The sequence below is a fragment of the Tachyglossus aculeatus genome, chromosome 3, assembly GCF_015852505.1.
Source record: "Tachyglossus aculeatus isolate mTacAcu1 chromosome 3, mTacAcu1.pri, whole genome shotgun sequence".
Taxonomy (NCBI): Eukaryota; Metazoa; Chordata; class Mammalia; order Monotremata; family Tachyglossidae; genus Tachyglossus; species Tachyglossus aculeatus.
Window position 1 is genome coordinate 89,167,004 of NC_052068.1, and position 18,442 is coordinate 89,185,445.

General features: G+C 46.6%; 1 protein-coding gene across 2 annotated transcripts in view; it reads left to right on the forward strand.

The window, feature by feature from the left end:
- HDHD2 (haloacid dehalogenase like hydrolase domain containing 2) overlaps positions 1–18,442 on the forward strand; it is a 44,461-nt gene extending 26,019 nt beyond the window's left edge. For both annotated transcript variants that reach the window (XM_038743683.1, XM_038743684.1), the window contains 3 exons: positions 9,580–9,796; positions 12,368–12,431; positions 16,444–18,442. In XM_038743683.1, the coding sequence (XP_038599611.1) occupies positions 9,580–9,796; positions 12,368–12,431; positions 16,444–16,547 (385 nt within the window). In that variant the 3' untranslated portion in view covers positions 16,548–18,442. The remainder of the gene's footprint in view (positions 1–9,579; positions 9,797–12,367; positions 12,432–16,443) is intronic.

The following is an 18,442-nucleotide window of genomic DNA, read 5'->3' on the forward strand; positions in this document are numbered from 1 at the left end:
TGAAAATCTGTCGGTAAATGATCTGTGCAGCAGAGTGAAGTATGGATTGGAGTGGGGAGAGACAGGAGGCCGGGAGGTCAGCGAGGAGGCAGATGCATTAGTCAAGGTGGGATAGGAGGTGTGCTTGGATCGGCATGGTAGCAGTTTGGATGGAGAGGAAAGAGCGGATTTTAACAATGTCGTGAAGGTAGAACCGACAGAATTTGGTGGAATGAGATTGTCTGTGGAATGAGAGAGATGAGTCGAGGTCAACAGCAAGGTTATGGACTTGTGAAAGAGAAAACAATATACTCAGGAAATGTGGAAAATGTGACTGTGAGACTGAAAACTTTTTATTGGCCTGAGGATTATTTTAACTTAATTTGCAAGGCTGATTTTAGACAGTACTATATGGGGTCATGCTACTTGTTGTTTACTCATTCATTCAATCACATTTATTGAGCGCTTACTGTGTGCAAAGCACTGTACTAAGCACTTGGGAGAGTTATAATATAACAGACACATTCCCTGCCCACAAAGAGCTTACCACTTCATTCACTGTTCAAATAGTAATAATAATGATAAAAATGGTGTTTGTTATGCTCTTACTATGTGTTATACATTGTTCTAAGAGCTGGGGTGGATAAACACTAATCAGGTTGGATACAGACCCTGTCCTACGTGGGATTCCCAGTCTTAGAGGTAGGAGGCCACACCCCAGACTTTCACAGGCTTTGATTTGCTTCAAGAGAAAAGGCAGTTGCTTTTGGAGAAACCGAAGGTCTACAAAAGTCTAAATCCGTGCCCGTTATGCTGTGAGCAATATAGAAATGATTCATTGGAGCAGAAATGCTTTTATAGTGGGAGGAGACGGAAGCCCTCTGTAAGCATTCTTCATACGTGTTCAGCTAAGTTTTCACTATCCAGGGGCTTATTGTTATCAAGATAAAACATAAAGGAAAACACTGATGATTAGAGAATTTTTTTAAAAATTAAACTTGAGGAAAGGTTGAAACAACCGGGATTCTTCAGGCAGGAGAAGAAAAAAATTGGAGTGACAAAAACAGTCTTCACTTACGAATTGGGGGTGCTGATACCAGTTCTTTCTCCGTTTCCACCAAGACCAAGATTGAATAAATGAGATTAAGGAGCAGCCGATAAGATTTATTAGAAAAAGAATGTCTCAGTATTCGGGTTTGTTCATTTCTCTAGGCAGTTAGCTCATTCCGGCCAGGGAATGTGATTGTTAATTCTGTTGTACTCTCCCAAGCGCTTAGTACAGAGCTCTGCACATAGTAACTGCTTAGTAATTGCCACTGACTGAGTATGGCAAGAATTTCCTACTCTGGTGGGTCTGAATTGATTCAGATGTAGTTTTCCCAAAAGGCCAGAGGATGAAATGATAACCTCATCTGTGCTTTCACATAGCCTTATGATTCTGAATCCCAGAAAACCACCAAGTTCTCTGGCCTAAGCAGACATTGCAGGGCAGATATATGCATGCCTCTTTAGGGTTCTCAATATAGTTGATCTTCACAAGAAACTATAAATCAATCAATCGATGGTATTTTTGAGTGCTCGCTATGTGCAGAGCACAAAGCTATTCTTATTTTATTGTATTTTATTATTGTTATTGTCAGGTGCTTGCTCTGGGCAAACACTGTATCATCATCATCATTATTATTATTATTATTATTATTATTATTATGGTATTTGTTAGAGGCTTACTATGTGTCAAGCACTGTTCTAAGCGCTGGGGTAGATAAAAGTCAATAAGGTTGGACACAGTCCCTGTTTCACATGGGGCTCAGAGTCTACGTACTGAGTGAAAGGTACTAAAGAATCAGTACTAAGGCATCAGTTCAGACCCAGCCCATGATCCATAGGGAGCTCTCAATCTAAAAGAGAGGGAACGATGAAAGCAAACAGAGAAATTTATAACACAAACAACAACAGAAGCAGCAGGAATGACTCCTGGCAGAGAAGCTGCAGAATGGCCTAGTGAAAAGAGAAGTCAGAGGACGTGGGTTCTAATCCCAGCTCTGCCACATGTCTGCTGTGTGACGTTGGGAAGTCACTTCACTTCTCTGGGCCTCGGTTACCTAATGGGGATTAAGACTGTGAGTCCCATGTAGGACAGGGACCGTGTCCAACCTGAATGCCTTATATCTCTACCCCAGCGTTTAGAACAGTGTTTGGCATATAGTAAGCACTTAACCTTTCAAAAAATGGCAAAGGCAAGCTCCTGCTCAGCCCAGGAGAGGGATGCCACCGTTTGAGGAGTGGGGGGGATCCAGACCACATGACAGCAGCCTCAACTTCTCTGTTGCATAGAGAGCACGTCTTTCTGGAGGGGAAGGAGGATTCAGAGCAAGTGTTTTGGTGATGAAAGCTGCTGCCTCTCCCTGGTTTCCCTACGCCCAGTCTCAAACAATTGATCTCATTTATTGAGCGCTTACCATGTGCAGAGCTTGGGAGGGTACAATATAACAAAGTTGGTAGACAAGTCCTCTGCCCACATTGAGCTTACAGTCTCTTACAGTCTGGAGGGGGAGACGAACTAATACAAATCAGTTACAAGTATGTACATAAGTGCTGTGGGGCTGAGGGAGGGGTGAAGAAAGAGAGCAAACCCAAGTGCAAGGATAACACAGAAGGGATGGGGAGAAGAGGAACAAATTCAAGTTCGAAAGACAGAAGGAAGTGGGAGGAGAGGAAATGAAGGCTTAGTCAGGAAAGGCCTCTTGGGGGAGATGTGCCTTCAATAAGGCTTTGAAGGCTGGGAGGGTAATCACTTGCCGGATATGAAGAGGGAGGGTATTGCAGGCCAGAGGCAGGATGTGGGCGAGAAGGCAGCAATGAGATAGATGAGATGGAGGTACAGTAAGGAGGTTGGCATTAGAGGAGCCAAGCTTGCTCCTCTTGACGCTGCTGCCCAGGTCCTCTTCCTGAAGAGTCTCTCCACCCCTTCTGTTCCTCTCTCCTTCTTTCCCTCTCTCTTCCCCCTCCATCTTTCCTCCTCATTCTGTCCTCCCTACCCCTTTCAGTCCCCCCCCCCCTTTATTCTTTGGCAGACTGGAGGCCAGGTGTCTACCAAGCACTGGTCACACCTCACTGTAGAAATTCTCCAGGGGATCCAGCAGTTCTTTATCAATTGGGCCAGTTCCTCCTATTACCCAACTAGGTCATTCGAAAAAGCAGTCAGAGGTTTTTCAGCAGGAATCTTCTGTCAGGTGTGTGGCCACCTTAATGGACGTGGCTGTAAGTGAGGGACATGCCAGAGACATTATTACTTACTCTTTGCCTCCAGTATCCTCTGTTGGAAGCTTCCATCCTAGGCCAGCCCCACACTCCTGCCTTCTTATTCAGCGGGGAGAGAGATTACAAAGGGCAGAAGGAGCCCAAGTTCTGCCATACACAGGAAATTCTCAACTCGGTGATGCATAATTTTGCCTCTTTCCTAAAGAAAGCTCTCATCAACCTATTCTAGTTACTGCCTAAGATACCCATGCTCTTCTCTGGCTTTGGGTTCCGCATTGAAGCATGTATTATGTGAGAAAGCTTGATGGGAGTAGTAACTGCCTCACTGAGAGTTGGGAGCATGTTGCAGTCTACAGCTTCCATTTACAGTGGCTGCAGGAACTCCTGTCTTCGCCTCTTCCCAGGAAGGCAAATACAGCACTGTCTCGGATCGATCAAGCCGACCAATCGTATCCACAGTAAACGTATGATAAAATATTTACCGAGTGAAATCAAATAAGGGTTTTGTTTAGCTACATACATGGAAAGCGATCTTGAGGTCTGTTGCAGTAAAAACAAATCCAGTTCTGAGGCGAAGGAGCAAGTGAATGTGGATGCTGGGGAGAGTTAACAGTAAATTTGGGAACTATGTATCCATCTCTAATAGGTCTTCAGCAGCTTATCAGGCTTCTTTACAGCAGATTCTCAGAGTTTCTTCTTGCTAAACGATAAGAAATATGTTTCTGTTGGAAATGATTGCTTTGTAGTGGTCAGAAGCAGCAGGAGAAGCAGCGTGGCTCAGTGGAAAGAGCCCGGGCTTTGGAGTCAGAGGTCGTGGGTTCAAATCCCTGCCCTGCCACTTGTCAGCTGTGTGACTTTGGGCAAGTCACTTCACTTCTCTGGGCCTCAGTTATCTCATCTGTAAAATGGGGATGAAGACTGTGAGCCCCCCGTGGGACAACCTGATCACCTTGTAACCTCCCCAGCGCTTAGAACAGTGCTTTGCACATAGTAAGCGCTTAATAAATACCATCATTATTATTATTATTATTAAGAAAGAATCTTGTCATCTGCCTGCCCCTTGAAGTAATTAATAATAATGGCATTTATTAAGCACTTACTATGTGCAAAGTACTGTTCTAAACACTGGGGAGGTTATAAGGTGATCAGGTTGTCCCACAGGGGTATCACAGTCTTCATCCCCATTTTACAGATGAGGTAACTGTGGCACAGAGAAGTTGTCACACAGCTGACAATTGGTAGAGCCGGGATTTGAACCCATGACCTCTGACTCAATAAGCCCGGGCTTTTTCCACTGAGCCACACTGCTTCTCAGTGTGATGTGGGGTAACTCATATGTAGGTGCTAAATCACAAATGCTCAAATTGTGTACCTCTCCAAGAAGGCCGGAACTGAGCTTTACTGACAGGTCTGATTTAGCAGCTGGAGTGTTTAATTATGTGACAAGAAGGAAAAGAAGTGATGACTTCTTCTCTAAGGGCAGGAGGAAGTAAATGTTTTAACCAATGATTTAAGGAAATGATGTATTGATCGAGTGAAGCAGCGTGGCATAGTGGGTAGAGTACGGGCTTGGGAGTCAGGAGATCATGGGTTCTAATCCCGACTCCGGTCCTATCCCACGTGGGGCTCACGGTCTCCATCCCCATTTTGCAGATGGGGGAGCTGAGGCGCAGAGGAGTTGAGTGACTCGCGCGGGGTCATGCAGCAGACGAATGGCAGCAAAGCTTGTGACTCCCAGGCCCGTGCCCTGTCCCCATGCAGCGGACAAATGGCAGCAAACCTCATGACTCCCCGGCCCGTGCCCTGTCCCCATGCAGCGGACTAATGGCAGCAAACCTTGTGACTCCCAGGCCCGTGCCCTGTCCCCATATAGTGGACAAATGGCAGCAACCCTTGTCACTCCCTGGCCCGTGCCCTGTCCCCATGAAACAGACTAACGGCAGCAAACCTTGTAACTCCAAGGACCCTACCCAATCCCCATGCAGCAGACTAATGGCAGCATACCTCGTGACTCCCAGGCCTGTGCCCTGTCCCCATGCAGTGGACAAATGGCAGCAAACCTCGTGACTCCCAGGCCCGTGCCCTGTCCCCATGCAGCAGACTAATGGCAGCAAACCTTGTGACTCCCAGGCCCGTGCCCTAACCCCATACAGCCGACAAATGGCAGCAAACCTTGTGACTCCCAGGCCCGTGCCCTGTCCCCATGCAGCGGACAAATGGCAGCAAACCTTGTGACTCCCAGGCCCGTGCCCTGTCCCCATGCAGCGGACAAATGGCAGCAAACCTTGTGACTCCCAGGCCCGTGCCCCGTCCCCATGCAGCAGACAAATGGCAGCAAACCTTGTGACTCCCAGGCCCATGCCCTAACCCTATGCAGCAGACAAATGGCAGCAAAGCTTGTGACTCCCAGGCCCCTGCCCTAACCCCATGCAGCAGACAAATGGCAGCAAACCTTGTGACTCCCAGGCCCGTGCCCTGTCCCCATGCAGCAGACAAATGGCAGCAAACCTTGTGACTCCCCGGCCCGTGCCCTGTCCCCATGCAGCAGACTAGCGGCAGCAAAGCTTGTGACTCCCAGGCCCGTGCCCTGTCCCCATGCAGCGGACAAATGGCAGCAAACCTCGTGACTCCCCGGCCCGTGCCCTGTCCCCATGCAGCGGACTAATGGCAGCAAACCTTGTGACTCCCAGGCCCGTGCCCTGTCCCCATATAGTGGACAAATGGCAGCAACCCTTGTCACTCCCTGGCCCGTGCCCTGTCCCCGTGAAACAGACTAACGGCAGCAAACCTTGTAACTCCAAGGACCCTACCCAATCCCCATGCAGCAGACTAATGGCAGCATACCTCGTGACTCCCAGGCCCGTGCCCTGTCCCCATGCAGCGGACAAATGGCAGCAAACCTTGTGACTCCCAGGCCCGTGCCCTGTCCCCATGCAGCAGACAAATGGCAGCAAAGCTTGTGACTCCCAGGCCCATGCCCTAACCCCATGCAGCAGACAAATGGCAGCAAACCTTGTGACTCCCCGGCCCGTGCCCTGTCCCCATGCAGCAGACTAGCGGCAGCAAACCTTGTGACTCCCAGGCCCGTGCCCTGTCCCCATGCAGCGGACAAATGGCAGCAAACCTCGTGACTCCCAGGCCCATGTCCTGTCCCCATGCAGCGGACAAATGGCAGCAAACCTTGTGACTCCCAGGCCCGTGCCCTGTCCTCATGCAGCAGACAAATGGCAGCAAATCTTGTGACTCCCAGGCCCGTGCGCTGTCCCCATGCAGCGGACAAATGGCAGCAAACCTTGTGACTCCCAGGCCCGTGCCCTGTCCCCAGGCAGCGGACAAATGGCAGCAAGCCTTGTGACTCCCCGGCCCGTGCCCTGTCCCCATGCAGCAGGCAAATGGCAGCAAACCTTGTGACTCCCCGGCCCGTGCCCTGTCCCCAGGCAGCGGACAAATGGGCAGCAAACCTTGTGACTCCCAGGCCCCTGCCCTAACCCCATGCAGCAGACAAATGGCAGCAAACCTTGTGACTCCCAGGCCCGTACCCTGTCCCCATGCAGCGGACAAATGGCAGCAAACCTTGTGACTCCCAGGCCCGTGCCCTAATCCTTTGCAGCAGGCAAATGGCAGCAAACCTTGTGACTCCCCAGGCCCGTGCCCTGTCCCCATGCAGCAGACAAATGGGCAGCAAACCTTGTGACTCCCAGGCCTGTGCCCTGTCCCCAGGCAGCAGACAAATGGCAGCAAACCTTATGACTCCCAGGCCCGTGCCCTAACCCCGTGCAGCAGACAAATGGCAGCAAAGCTTGTGACTCCCAGGCCCGTGCCCTGTCCCCATGCAGCAGACAAATGGCAGCAAACCTCGTGACTCCCAGGCCCGTGCCCTGTCCCCATGCAGCAGACAAATGGCAGCAAACCTTGTGACTCCCAGGCCCGTGCCCTAACCCTATGCAGCAGACAAATGGCAGCAAAGCTTGTGACTCCCAGGCCCCTGCCCTAACCCCATGCAGCAGACAAATGGCAGCAAACCTTGTGACTCCCAGGCCCGTGCTCTAACCCTGTGCCATACTGCTGATCTGTCGATGGTTCTCGATTGATCTCTGCTATGTACTGAGCGCTCGCTCGCTTTGTGGAGAGCCCCGTACAGAACGCTCGGGAGATTACACTCCAACAGAGTTGGTCGATGGGACCCCTGCCCGCAAGGAGTTTAGAGGAGGAGTTGGGCGTTAAAAACAGATTATTGGATTGGTTTCATTGCACTCCACAGACAAACGTTTTCAGTCAATGCCTGCCGATGACAAAGTAAGAAATTGTCTTTAGGAGGCGTGAAGATGGAGCCATCTAGTCTCGGCCTGCTACCGCTTCAGCAGAACCCTTTCATTTTGGCCTCATGATGGCTTCTGCTTAGTTACTCGGTTTTTTGTTCTCTGTCTCCCCCTTCTAGACTGTGAGCTCACTGTTGGGTAGGGACTGTCTCTATATGTTGCCAACTTGGACTTCCCAAGCGCTTAGTACAGTGCTCTGCACACAGTAAGCGCTCAATAAATACGATTGATTGATTGATTGATTATGAAGAAAAATTGGATCTCGCACCTGCAGTATTGGGGAACATCCAATACTGGATGATAGTGGGCTTTTGGCCCACTACACATCTGCCGTACACCCCCTGGTCTGGAATGCCCCCACTCCCCACATCCGCCAAGCTAGCTCTCTTCCTCCCTTCCTCCCTCACCTCCTCCAGGAGGCCTTCCCAGACTGAGCCCCCTCCTTCCTCTTCCCCTCCTCCCCCTCTCCATCCCTCCCGCCTTACCTCCTTCCCTTCCCCACAGCACCTGTATATATGTATATATGTTTGTACATATTTATTACTCTATTTATTTTACTTGTACATATTGATTCTATTTATTTTATTTTGTTAATATGTTTTGTTTTGTTCTCTGTCACCCCCTTCTAGACTGTGAGCCCACTGTTGGGTAGGGACCGTCTTTATGTGTTGCCAACTTGTACTTCCCAAGCGCTTAGTACAGTGCTGTGCACACAGTAAGCACTCAATAAATACGATTGATTGATTGTCTGCTGTGTAACCTTGGGCAAGTTACTTCTCTGTGCCTCAGTTACCTCATCCGTAAAATGGGAATTGAGACCGTGAGCCCCACGTGGGACAGGGACTGTGTCCAACCCTATTTGTTTGCATCCACCCCAGCGCTTAGCACAGTGCCTGGCACCTAGTAAGCGCTTAACAAATACCATAATTATTGTTATAATTGAAATGTAAAAGAAACTAGTGCGATGAGTTGCTTTTTGTGTTGAGGGAGTTTAACATTTTTCATGACCTTTTCTATTTATAAATTATGGATTTACAGAGTTGGGTAAATATGGCCGATACAGACCGGGTGACAAGAGGCACCTCAGTGGGCTTTGTGGGGGAGGGTGGTGAGAGTTATAATTTCTTGTCAGGGGCGCGTTGTGTGACTGCATAATGCTTTAGCTACAGAATTCAGTGGCGGCGTTCGTTCAGACAAATATTTCAAGAGGTGATCTTTGCTACGTAATGGGTTTACCTCCTGGGGAGCCCACCCGACTTTAGTTGTCAATCTGATTGCCCAGCTGTGCTTGCCCGGGGCAATTGGTTCCAAGAGGTCTGTGGAGTTTGATGGAGTCTCCCATCAGCAATGATGGATGACCTTTGGTCTTAGGACTTGAGGACCGAGGACCCGTGCAGAGGTGCTAATTTTTGTAGCTATCGGCTTAGACAGGGCCACTTGCACTCTCCCACCCGTCGGGAATGTTTCTGCCGGGATATGAGCGAGTAGGCCGACAACGCAATGCATAGTCCGTGTAGTGTCTTGGTTCACATCAGGGTACTTATCAGGGTGTCTACCAATCAATTCATCCATCATTAGTATCTTTTGGTATTAGTATTAGTATCTTTTAGACTGTGAGCCCACTGTTGGGTGGGGACTGTCTCTTTATGTTGCCAACTTGTACTTCCCAAGCGCTTAGTACAGTGCTCTGCACACAGTAAGCGCTCAATAAATACGATTGATAGTATCTCCTGAGCACTTACTGTGTACTGAGCGCTGCACTAAGCACTTGGGAAAGTACACTTTAGAAGGGTTACAGTCTGCAGGAGGAGCTTAGATTCTACAGGGTACAACAAATGACTTTCTGTAGTGTTACTCAGCCAAGAGTTCTGTGATGCAAATCTTTGGATGAGAGACTACTGAGAAGAACGTGTTAGATATATCCAAAGAATGCATGCACCTGTTTTTTTTTTTTTGTCACAGTCTCAAGTATAAGGGAATGTTTCCTTTAAGCCAATTTCGATCTTCCCTGGCTCTCTAGGTTGCTGCTGGATGGCGCTCCCCTTATAGCAATACACAAAGCCAGGTATTACAAGAGAAAAGACGGCTTAGCCCTGGGGCCTGGACCTTTCGTCGTGGGATTGGAGTACGCTACGGACACCAAAGCCACTGTGGTAGGGAAGCCAGAGAGAACTTTCTTCTTGGAAGCTTTGCGGGGCGTCGGCTGTGTGCCGGAGGAGGCCGTTATGATCGGAGACGTAAGTGAAAGACCTCGTTGAGTGCCCGTTTATGTGCCATTGCTTCCCACACCAACCCAATTCTCTCGTATCCACCCCTGCTCTTGGTACAGTGTCTGGCAGATAGTAAGCGCTTAACAAATGCCATAATTATTATTATTAGTTTGGAATAATGGCCTTTGGTAGTCAGCCTTCCTGTTTTTTATTCATATTAATGGGATAAATATGTGTCTCCTTCTAGACTGTAAGCTTGTTATGGGCAGGGAACGTGTCTGCTAATTCTGTTTTATATCACTCTCCCAAGTGCTTAGTACAGTACTCTGCACCTGTTAAGGACTCAATAAATAGGATTGATTGATTGCCGTAGACCTCATAACAAAACAGTTTGAGTCATAAACAAATGAAAACAAGTGATGATCAAAAGGGAATCGGTTCCAATTGGCAATAGATGCTCAATGGGGATGCCCTTTCAGAACTGTGGAGGATTCCTTAGAATTCCCGTGTACAAAGATGAGAGAGCCGTACATTTCCAAAAGAGAGGATTTAACTGGTGACCCAGATGACAGCAGCTTTTGCTGTCCTTTGGAGGAAAGCCACTGGGTAACTCCAAGTCTAGTGAAAGTAAAAATAAACACTTAGAACAGCTCATCCCTAAAGAATGGCTTCACTGAAATTTCTTTCTCTTTACCATATTCCCGGTAGGAAGGTTGGTGACAAGTAATGTCTTCCCACCTGAAATTCCAAAGCCATATTGGGAGTCAATTAGGAAACTGAGAAGTTATCCCAGGATTCCTAGTCCTTTCTGGGCTGGGCCCAGGGCAACACAGCAGGGGCAGGAACTGCTGCTGTGAACCTCAGTAGCAGCGTAGCCTAGTGGGTAGCGCAGAGACTTGGGAGTCAGAAGGACCTGGGTTCTAATTGCAGCTCCACCACGCATCTACTGCATGCCCTGGGGAAAGTCACTTCACTTGTCTGGGCCTCGGGTCCCTCATCTGTAAAATGGGGCTGAAGACTACCAGCCCCTTGTGGGACATGGACTGTGTCCAACCTGACAACCTTGTGTCTACTCCAGTGCTTAGTACAGTGCCCAGCACACAGTAGGTGCTTAACAAGTGCCATAAAAAATAAAACAAAAAAATCGGGTGTAGCACTTTAAATAATCTTGGAGGAAAAAAGGCCCAAACCTCCCTGACAATCTATGACTGGGATTCCCTGTGGGAGGCTGGTCGGGGAGCTTCATGGACTAGTTTCACTGTGGAAGCAGCAGTCCTTCCTAGTGGGCATGGATATTGAGCTCTGTGTCTTATAGAGACTATCCCTCTGAGCATGACCTCCAGACCATGCGTGCCCTTAAAAATCCTAAGGCTCTCGAGATTTGGAGGAAAAGCGCGCTCAGTTTTTGTGGGCCGAGAATTTAGAAGAGGTTAGTACACTTTTGGAAAACTAATAATATTGGACTCCTATCTACAAATTATATATTATAAATTATCTATTTATACTCATGTCCATCTCCCCCTGTAGACTGGAAGCTCATTGTCGGCAGGGAATGTGTCTACCACCTCTGTCGTATTGTACTCTCCCAAGTTGTTAGTGCAGTGCTCTGTACACAGTAAGCATTTCATTCATTCAGTCGTATTTATTGAGTGCTTACTGTGCGCAAGGCACTGTACTAAGCGCTTGGGGGAGTACAGTATAATCAATAAACAGAGACGTTCCCTGCCCATTTTAATGATGATGATGGCAAATCACCCTGGATGTTCTCCCTCCATCTAAGCAGGAAACTCCTGGGCTTCCCCTCCTTACTGCCTCCTTTCTCCCTCCGAGCCCTCCATCCAGTTTCAGTGGGTCACAATTAGGAGTAGTACTAATAGTATCTGAACATCCACTGTGTGCACTACGCTGTACTTAATGCTCAGGGAATGCCAAACCAAGGAATAAAGCAGTGTGGCGTAGTGGAAAGAGCACAGGCCCTCCACATGCCTGTTGTGTGGCCTTGCCCAAGTTCCTTAACTTATCGCAGTTACCCCATCTGTAAAATGGAGATTAAATCCTACACCTTCCTAGTTAGACTGTGAGCCCCATGTGGGACAGGGACTGTGGCCAACCTGATTAACTTGTACCTATCCCAGCGTTTAGTACAGTGCTTGATGTATATAGTAGGTGCTTAATAGTCATTATTGTGTGACACATTCCCTGCTCACAAAGAACTTACACTCCTTGAATGTACAGTGGAATAGTCATATATATATATATATATATATATATATATATATATATATATATATATATATATAAAACAGAAATGCTGAAGATGGGTTCGAAGTTCCTAAGTGCTAGAGGTGAATTTGGCAGGTTTAGATGATTTAAGGTGCAGGGAACTAATCAAAAAAGGCCATTTGAAGGAGTCTTGTGATAAATGCTCAGAAGTCAAGTATTGCTCTCTGCTTCCCCCATACCCTCTAAGCCCGATGGCCAGATTTCCTGTGATTTTTCCACTCTGACCCTTTCCAGTTAGATGAGGGATCGGTTTTAGCCGAGCAGCCGATCATCCGTGACAGTGGTGACTAAACGTATTCCTCGTTCTGCCCCCAGGACTGCAGGGATGATGTCGGAGGTGCCCAGAACGTCGGCATGCTTGGAATCTTAGTGAAGACCGGTGAGTGTCCCCCCCTCCCTTGCAGTTGGCCAACACCCAGAGCAGGTGGAGAGGAGAGCAGCAGATCCCGGAATGAGCTTTAGGCAGAAATGGCAAAACGCCGATGCTTGGCTCCGATTCTCCTCGGGTCTGAGAATGGAAATGAAATCCTCCGGAGGCCCAAAAGGATAGCAACCTTCTGTTTAGGAACTGAGACCGCCTCTTAGGTACCAGGCCAAATTGAAGAGTGGTGAATATAGCAACAGCTGGGATAGTTAGAGAAACTAGGGGTAATGGAGGAGGTAAATTTGCAGGTGCAGCAATACGGCTAATTCCTTGAATTTCTGTTCAGCCTTCAAAGAAGGCAAAACCACCTTTCCACCCATGGCCAATCGAACAGCCCAAATATCATCTGGTTTTCAGGGTTTTTAACATCAGCATTATTGTTTTCTTTCTAGCCTCTCCTGTCTTAGAGTCCGTTGCTCACAACGAGTGAGAGAATTCCACCCATTTGGGAATTGTTAGGAGTCCTAATCCCAAAGCCCAGTAATATCAGATTCAACGGGATCTAGTGAGATGGAACCGCGAATGAACCGGCACACATTCAGCACAGCTTTGGGAGCGATTTTAGTGTCAGACTCAGCAGGTGAATTTCTTGTGGGGTCTTTTCATTAGATTAGGAAAAGATCATTAGTTTCCACTACAACAAGAGACTAGCAGCACGTGTTGACGGATGACAGCAGGCAGCCTGTCAAATGAAGAATTGTAATTAAGCCCAGGTGAAACAAAGGTCTGGATTAATGTTTCAGTAGGAGGCCTAGAGGATAGATCTCCTCTTTGCACAGTCACCTAAAGTGATACCGAGACAACTTAATGATCTGATTGATGTGGACCTCGCTGAGGGAGGAAATTCAAAACGTACGGTTTCTCTTAGAGATCACAACTCCTATTAGCAGTACCAAAAGATGTACCCTGGGGTCGGGGAAGGAAAAATATCCGCTCCCAAATTACCAAATTTGTGTAAGAAAATGTAGCAAAATTCACTGTCCTTTTCGCCCAAGGGCGCAGGAGTCTTTTATGGCTGACTTCATGCAAGAACCAAAAATAACACCCTCAAAAAGTGAGTTTACCAGCCCATCCTCCTCCCACCAAGCATCAGAGCAGCATCCTTTATTGCTTAAGGAAAATAAAAGCATTCTACAGAGTCGGGTTTGGGGAGGGGAGAGCCTGGATTCTAATCTGCTTTATTAGATTAGATTGCCTCATAAAGAGAGCATGGGATTAGAAGGTTGGAAGGTAGAATCTAGACAAAGCTGGCATCGACTTTGTGTGGCCCATTTAGCCTTTCCATGCCTCAGTTTCCTCATTTCTCTAAAGGGTATAACAAAATAATAATAATCACAGCTGTCTCTCCCTGACGTCACAGGAGTATTGTGGGGATAAATTGAGGTCATTGATTTGGAAGCCCTCTGGAAAAAAAAAAAGGAAAAGAAAATATTCAGGATATTATTGTGTTTACTTGTTCCAGGTACAATTACATTTGGTTGTAAAGCTATTCTAGGGCTAGCCTTGAAGAATAAAATAGACTCTAAAAGGAGCCTTGGGGTGTCATTGGAACAAGGAACTTCAACATTCGAACAAGTTCATTTGAACTTGGATCAGACCAGGGCCCTGGGCAAACCAGCAATTCCCAGACAATGTCGAAAAATCATCCCTTCAAACTGCCGGGGCCCTGATTGCTCAGGTTGTTCAAACTTTTAAAACAACCTAAAATTCATTGCAGAATTTATAAATATGGAAATTTACTTTCCCAAGACAACTCATACCTTCTGCTTACAAGACAGGCCTCCTTTGAGTCTCTGGATTCTTATTCAGCTTAGCGGTGTGTGAGTCCCTGAAAACCATAGGGTGTTGCTGTCTTTTTCAGAGTTGGGCCAAGGTAAGCAAAAAAATTAGCCAAACTCATCAGCCACCAGTCCAGGAAATTACTGCATTGGCCCAGGGTTAAGATCACAACTAATGACCACATTTTAATTAATGGCAGAGGCACTTTCGCCCATGTGAAGCAGTTTAACAACATACTGTCAAATACAAAGTCTTTTGCCACTTTTAAATTTGATAAAAACCTCCAAGCAGGTGTTGCTGCTTGTACTAGGGACATAAGATGGTTTTTTAATGTTACAGATGTGCCAGAGGAGACGAGGGAAGAGGATTTGTATTTAGCTAGCATAAATGCCCAATCTTTGCCCAAGATAGACCGTGCATTTCCCCATTCATCCCTGCTCCTTTTCCTCTCTGTAAATCTTTCATTTTCCTCCTCACCTCTTAGGTTCTTCAACGTTTTTTTTTGGTTGGTCTGTCTTTTTCTTCCTTTCTCCATTATCTGACTCGGCTTTCTTGCCCATCACTCTGCATCTGACCTTGTTTCTCTGGCCCCCTCAGTATTGATGTCCCTCTCTCTCTCTCATTCTTTTTCTCTGCTGCAACATTCTTTTTCCTTGTGCTCTCTCTGTCTCTCACTCACTCTTTCTCACTCTGTCTTACCCCCCAACCCCACCAAGAGAAGCAGTTTGGCTTAGTGGATAGAGCACGGGCCTTGGATTCAGGTTCTAATTCCGACTCCGTCACTTGTCTGCTGGGTGACCCTGGGCACGACACTTCACTACTCTGTGCCTCAATTACCTCATCTGTAAAATGGGGATTGAGACTGTGAACCCCACTTGGAACAGGGACAGTGTCCAAGTTGATTTGCTCATATCCACCCTAGTGCTTAGTGTACAGTGCCTGGTACATAGTAAGTGCTTAACGGATATTATCATTATTATTATTACCTTCTATTCTTTAAACTTCATGGTTCTTCTCTCCAATTCTTACCCCCTTTCTTTCTGTCATTTCCCCCAAGACCTGCTCTTTCCCTTTTATCTTTTTGGTTTGGGTTCTCTTTTTGGTTCTTCTAGTTTTTAGCCATTCTCTCCCTCCTCTTTCTTCTTCCCTCTTGTCCTTCTCACTCTCCCCTCTTTTTCTCCCTTCTCTCTTCCTTTTCTCCCTTTCCCTCTCTCATTCTCTCTCACCCCCCAACCCCACCTTCTAGCCCTTAACCTTCATGGAGCATCTCCCCTTTCTGTCTGTAATCTCCCCCGGGCCCTCCTCTTCCCCTCTTGTCTCTTTTTGCTGCTTCTGGTTTTTAGCCCTTCTCTCCCTCCTCTTTCTTCTACCCTCTTTCCTTATCCTTCATACTCTCCTCCCTTCTTTTTTCTTCCTTCCCTCTCCTTCTCCCTCTCTTCCTCTGTCTCTCTCCCACAAGATGCCCCCACAATGTGGCTTTCAGGAAACCACAGCTCTGCCTTGGCTTTTCAGGATCTGGGCTTCTGATTGAAAAATCCCAGAGAGGCCAGTGGGGAGTGGAGCCAGTTTTGCCTGGTGATGTAATGTTGTATCGATAACTGTTTTCAGGGAAGCAGCATGACCTAGTGGATAAAGCACGGGATTGGGAGTCAGAAGGACCTGGTTTCTAACCCCAGCTCTGCCACTTGTCTGCTGTGTGACCTTGGGCAAGTCACTTAACTTCTATGTATCTCAATTACCTCTTCTGGAAAGTGGGGATTAATTCTCGGAGCCCCCTGTGGAACATGGTCTGTGTCTAACCTGATTAGTTGAATCTACCCCAGTATTTAGTACAGTGCCTGGCGTATAGTACTTGCTTAACCAATGCCATGAAAAAAAGGTAGGTGGGGAGGGTGTTCTGAGTTTCCTGATCAAATGGAATTGCTATAGCAACTTCAGATGTTTTCAAGCAGCTTCAAACAGTCAGCTCCCACATGAACCAGTTCTATCTGTGGTAGTGGGATAATCCAGTTGGTATGGGAAATTGGTGGTTGGGACTCTGAAGCGCCTCAGGAAGGCTTTGTGATGGTGATGGTAAATTTGGGAGATGGTGACCCTTTGGGTGTCCTGTAAGTGGAGGGAAACGTTCCGGGGTGACTCGTGTGCTTTTGAACTGGGTCTTTGTTAACTGTGCTTCTGTTCATTCCAGGAAAATACCGAGCAGCAGATGAAGATAAAATTAATCCACCTCCCTATTTAACCTGTGAGAGTTTCCCTCAAGCTGTGGACCACATCTTGCAGAATCTACTGTGAGGGATAATGGCAATTTGCACAAACTTGAAATTGAATTGTGATTTTTTCAAGAATAAGCTGTAAAAACTGAACACCCAGGGGGAAAAAAAAGAAAACCACACCCAGACACGTATATGATCACATTTAACCAACCTTTATTGGCTGCTGTTTAGAGCAAAAGATATTGAAATGCATGCAGTCACTATGTCCAGCTAATTCTTTGTGTTTTGTTTGCTAAAGTAGGTGTAGTCTAAAATAAGGAAAAGCTGAGATTTGGGGGCCAGTTCTTGTAAAACATTCATCAGGTCAGACAGCACCAGAGGAACAGATCCACCACAGAGTGAAGTTTGGCGATGTCTTTTAGCTATTTGGGCCAGGGGGGTAAAGGGAAGGTGTTGGGATTGTGACTAAAATAGAAGGGTTTTTTTTAATAATGAAAGAACACACTGAAAGGTGTAGTTTTAGTATTGAGTACAACCGTAGAATCTATCAAAGGTGCCAAACAAAGCAATCTAGAAGGGAAACTGGATTAGTTTTTAGACCAAGCGATCAAGTAAATTTGCTTTAATGGATGCTGAAAACTAGATTATCTACTGTATTATTCCCAACACGAGTGACTTCTTTTTCTCTTCATTAGCCAGAGATGACTAATTTAAATTTAGAACCTGATTTTAATTTAAAATAATATTACCATTAATAACCTATTCATTGTAGATACCTATTATACTGGGTAACAGTTGTTTTGGAAATTTTATGTAAAATTAAAACTATCAGTATTTTACAGATGTTTTAATTAGACATTGTTATTAACAGGAACAGTGCAGAAACTAAAATCAAGCCCTTAATGTCTTATAGACCATACATTTTTGGAGTTAGTGTCCACAGGGGTCCTATTAGCTGTACATTTGCAAGATTTCATTATTTTTCCCTCTCACACTATGGGAAAAATCTTTTAGAAGCTATTGGGACAAATTCAAGCTTTTATGTATTCGGTTAGTACAGCTGTAAAGAGGAAATCTCATTGTTTAGCTCGGATCATTCTTCCTCCGCACGTTCAATCCGCCAAAATGAAAAGGGGACTGACTCGGTAATGATTTTCCGAGCACATCTGCATAGTGATAATGCAAGTCCTTTGCAGTTGTTTTACAGGGCTCTTGGGCATTAAATTATTAGAATATAATTGTAGCGTACACCTTATGGAAAGTCTGGTTGGTGTTAATGAGCTACAAGTTTGGATACTTGTTCAGAGAACCATCCTGGACTTGGAGAAAGACACGGCTATGTGAAATGAATTTATCTGCAAAGCCGGGGATTATCGAGGTCCTGTGAGTCTGCAAGGGACAGAGTGCTGCTTGATTGTCCCAAGCTGCTGAGCTTGGAATCACATCACAGTTGCCTTTGCACTCAAAGGCAGAAAGGGATAAAACTGCACCATCCCCTTCCTTCACCTCCCACCTTCTACTCTCGATCAGCTCAAATCACTCCAACCCACATTCGAAAGTACAAAGAAAAGGGTCACTCAAAGTGTCTCAACCCTGGGGATGTTTAAAAGGGTCTTAGGACACTGGACAGGGATGCCCATCTGGGACTCCTGGAGTGTGCTTGGAAAAGAGGATTGGTTAGCTTAGGACCTATTTTTGGTCAACAGTCGTGGACAAAGCAATGGCCGGAACAGGATGAGGCGAAAAGGAACTTCATTTACGCATAGGGTCAACAGGCCAACTGAATGGGGGACGAAAACCTCTCCAAAGGAAGAAGCTACTCTGTTGGTGTCTGGTCTCAAGAAGAGCATGGTTCTTAAAGTCTGCTCTCTGTTGTTAAACAAGAACTCTAGATGTCCAGGCCTTTCTTTAACTAATCACGGATGTAAAGGGTGTTGGGGGAGGAGGCACAAAGCCTTTGTAGGGTTTTTTTTG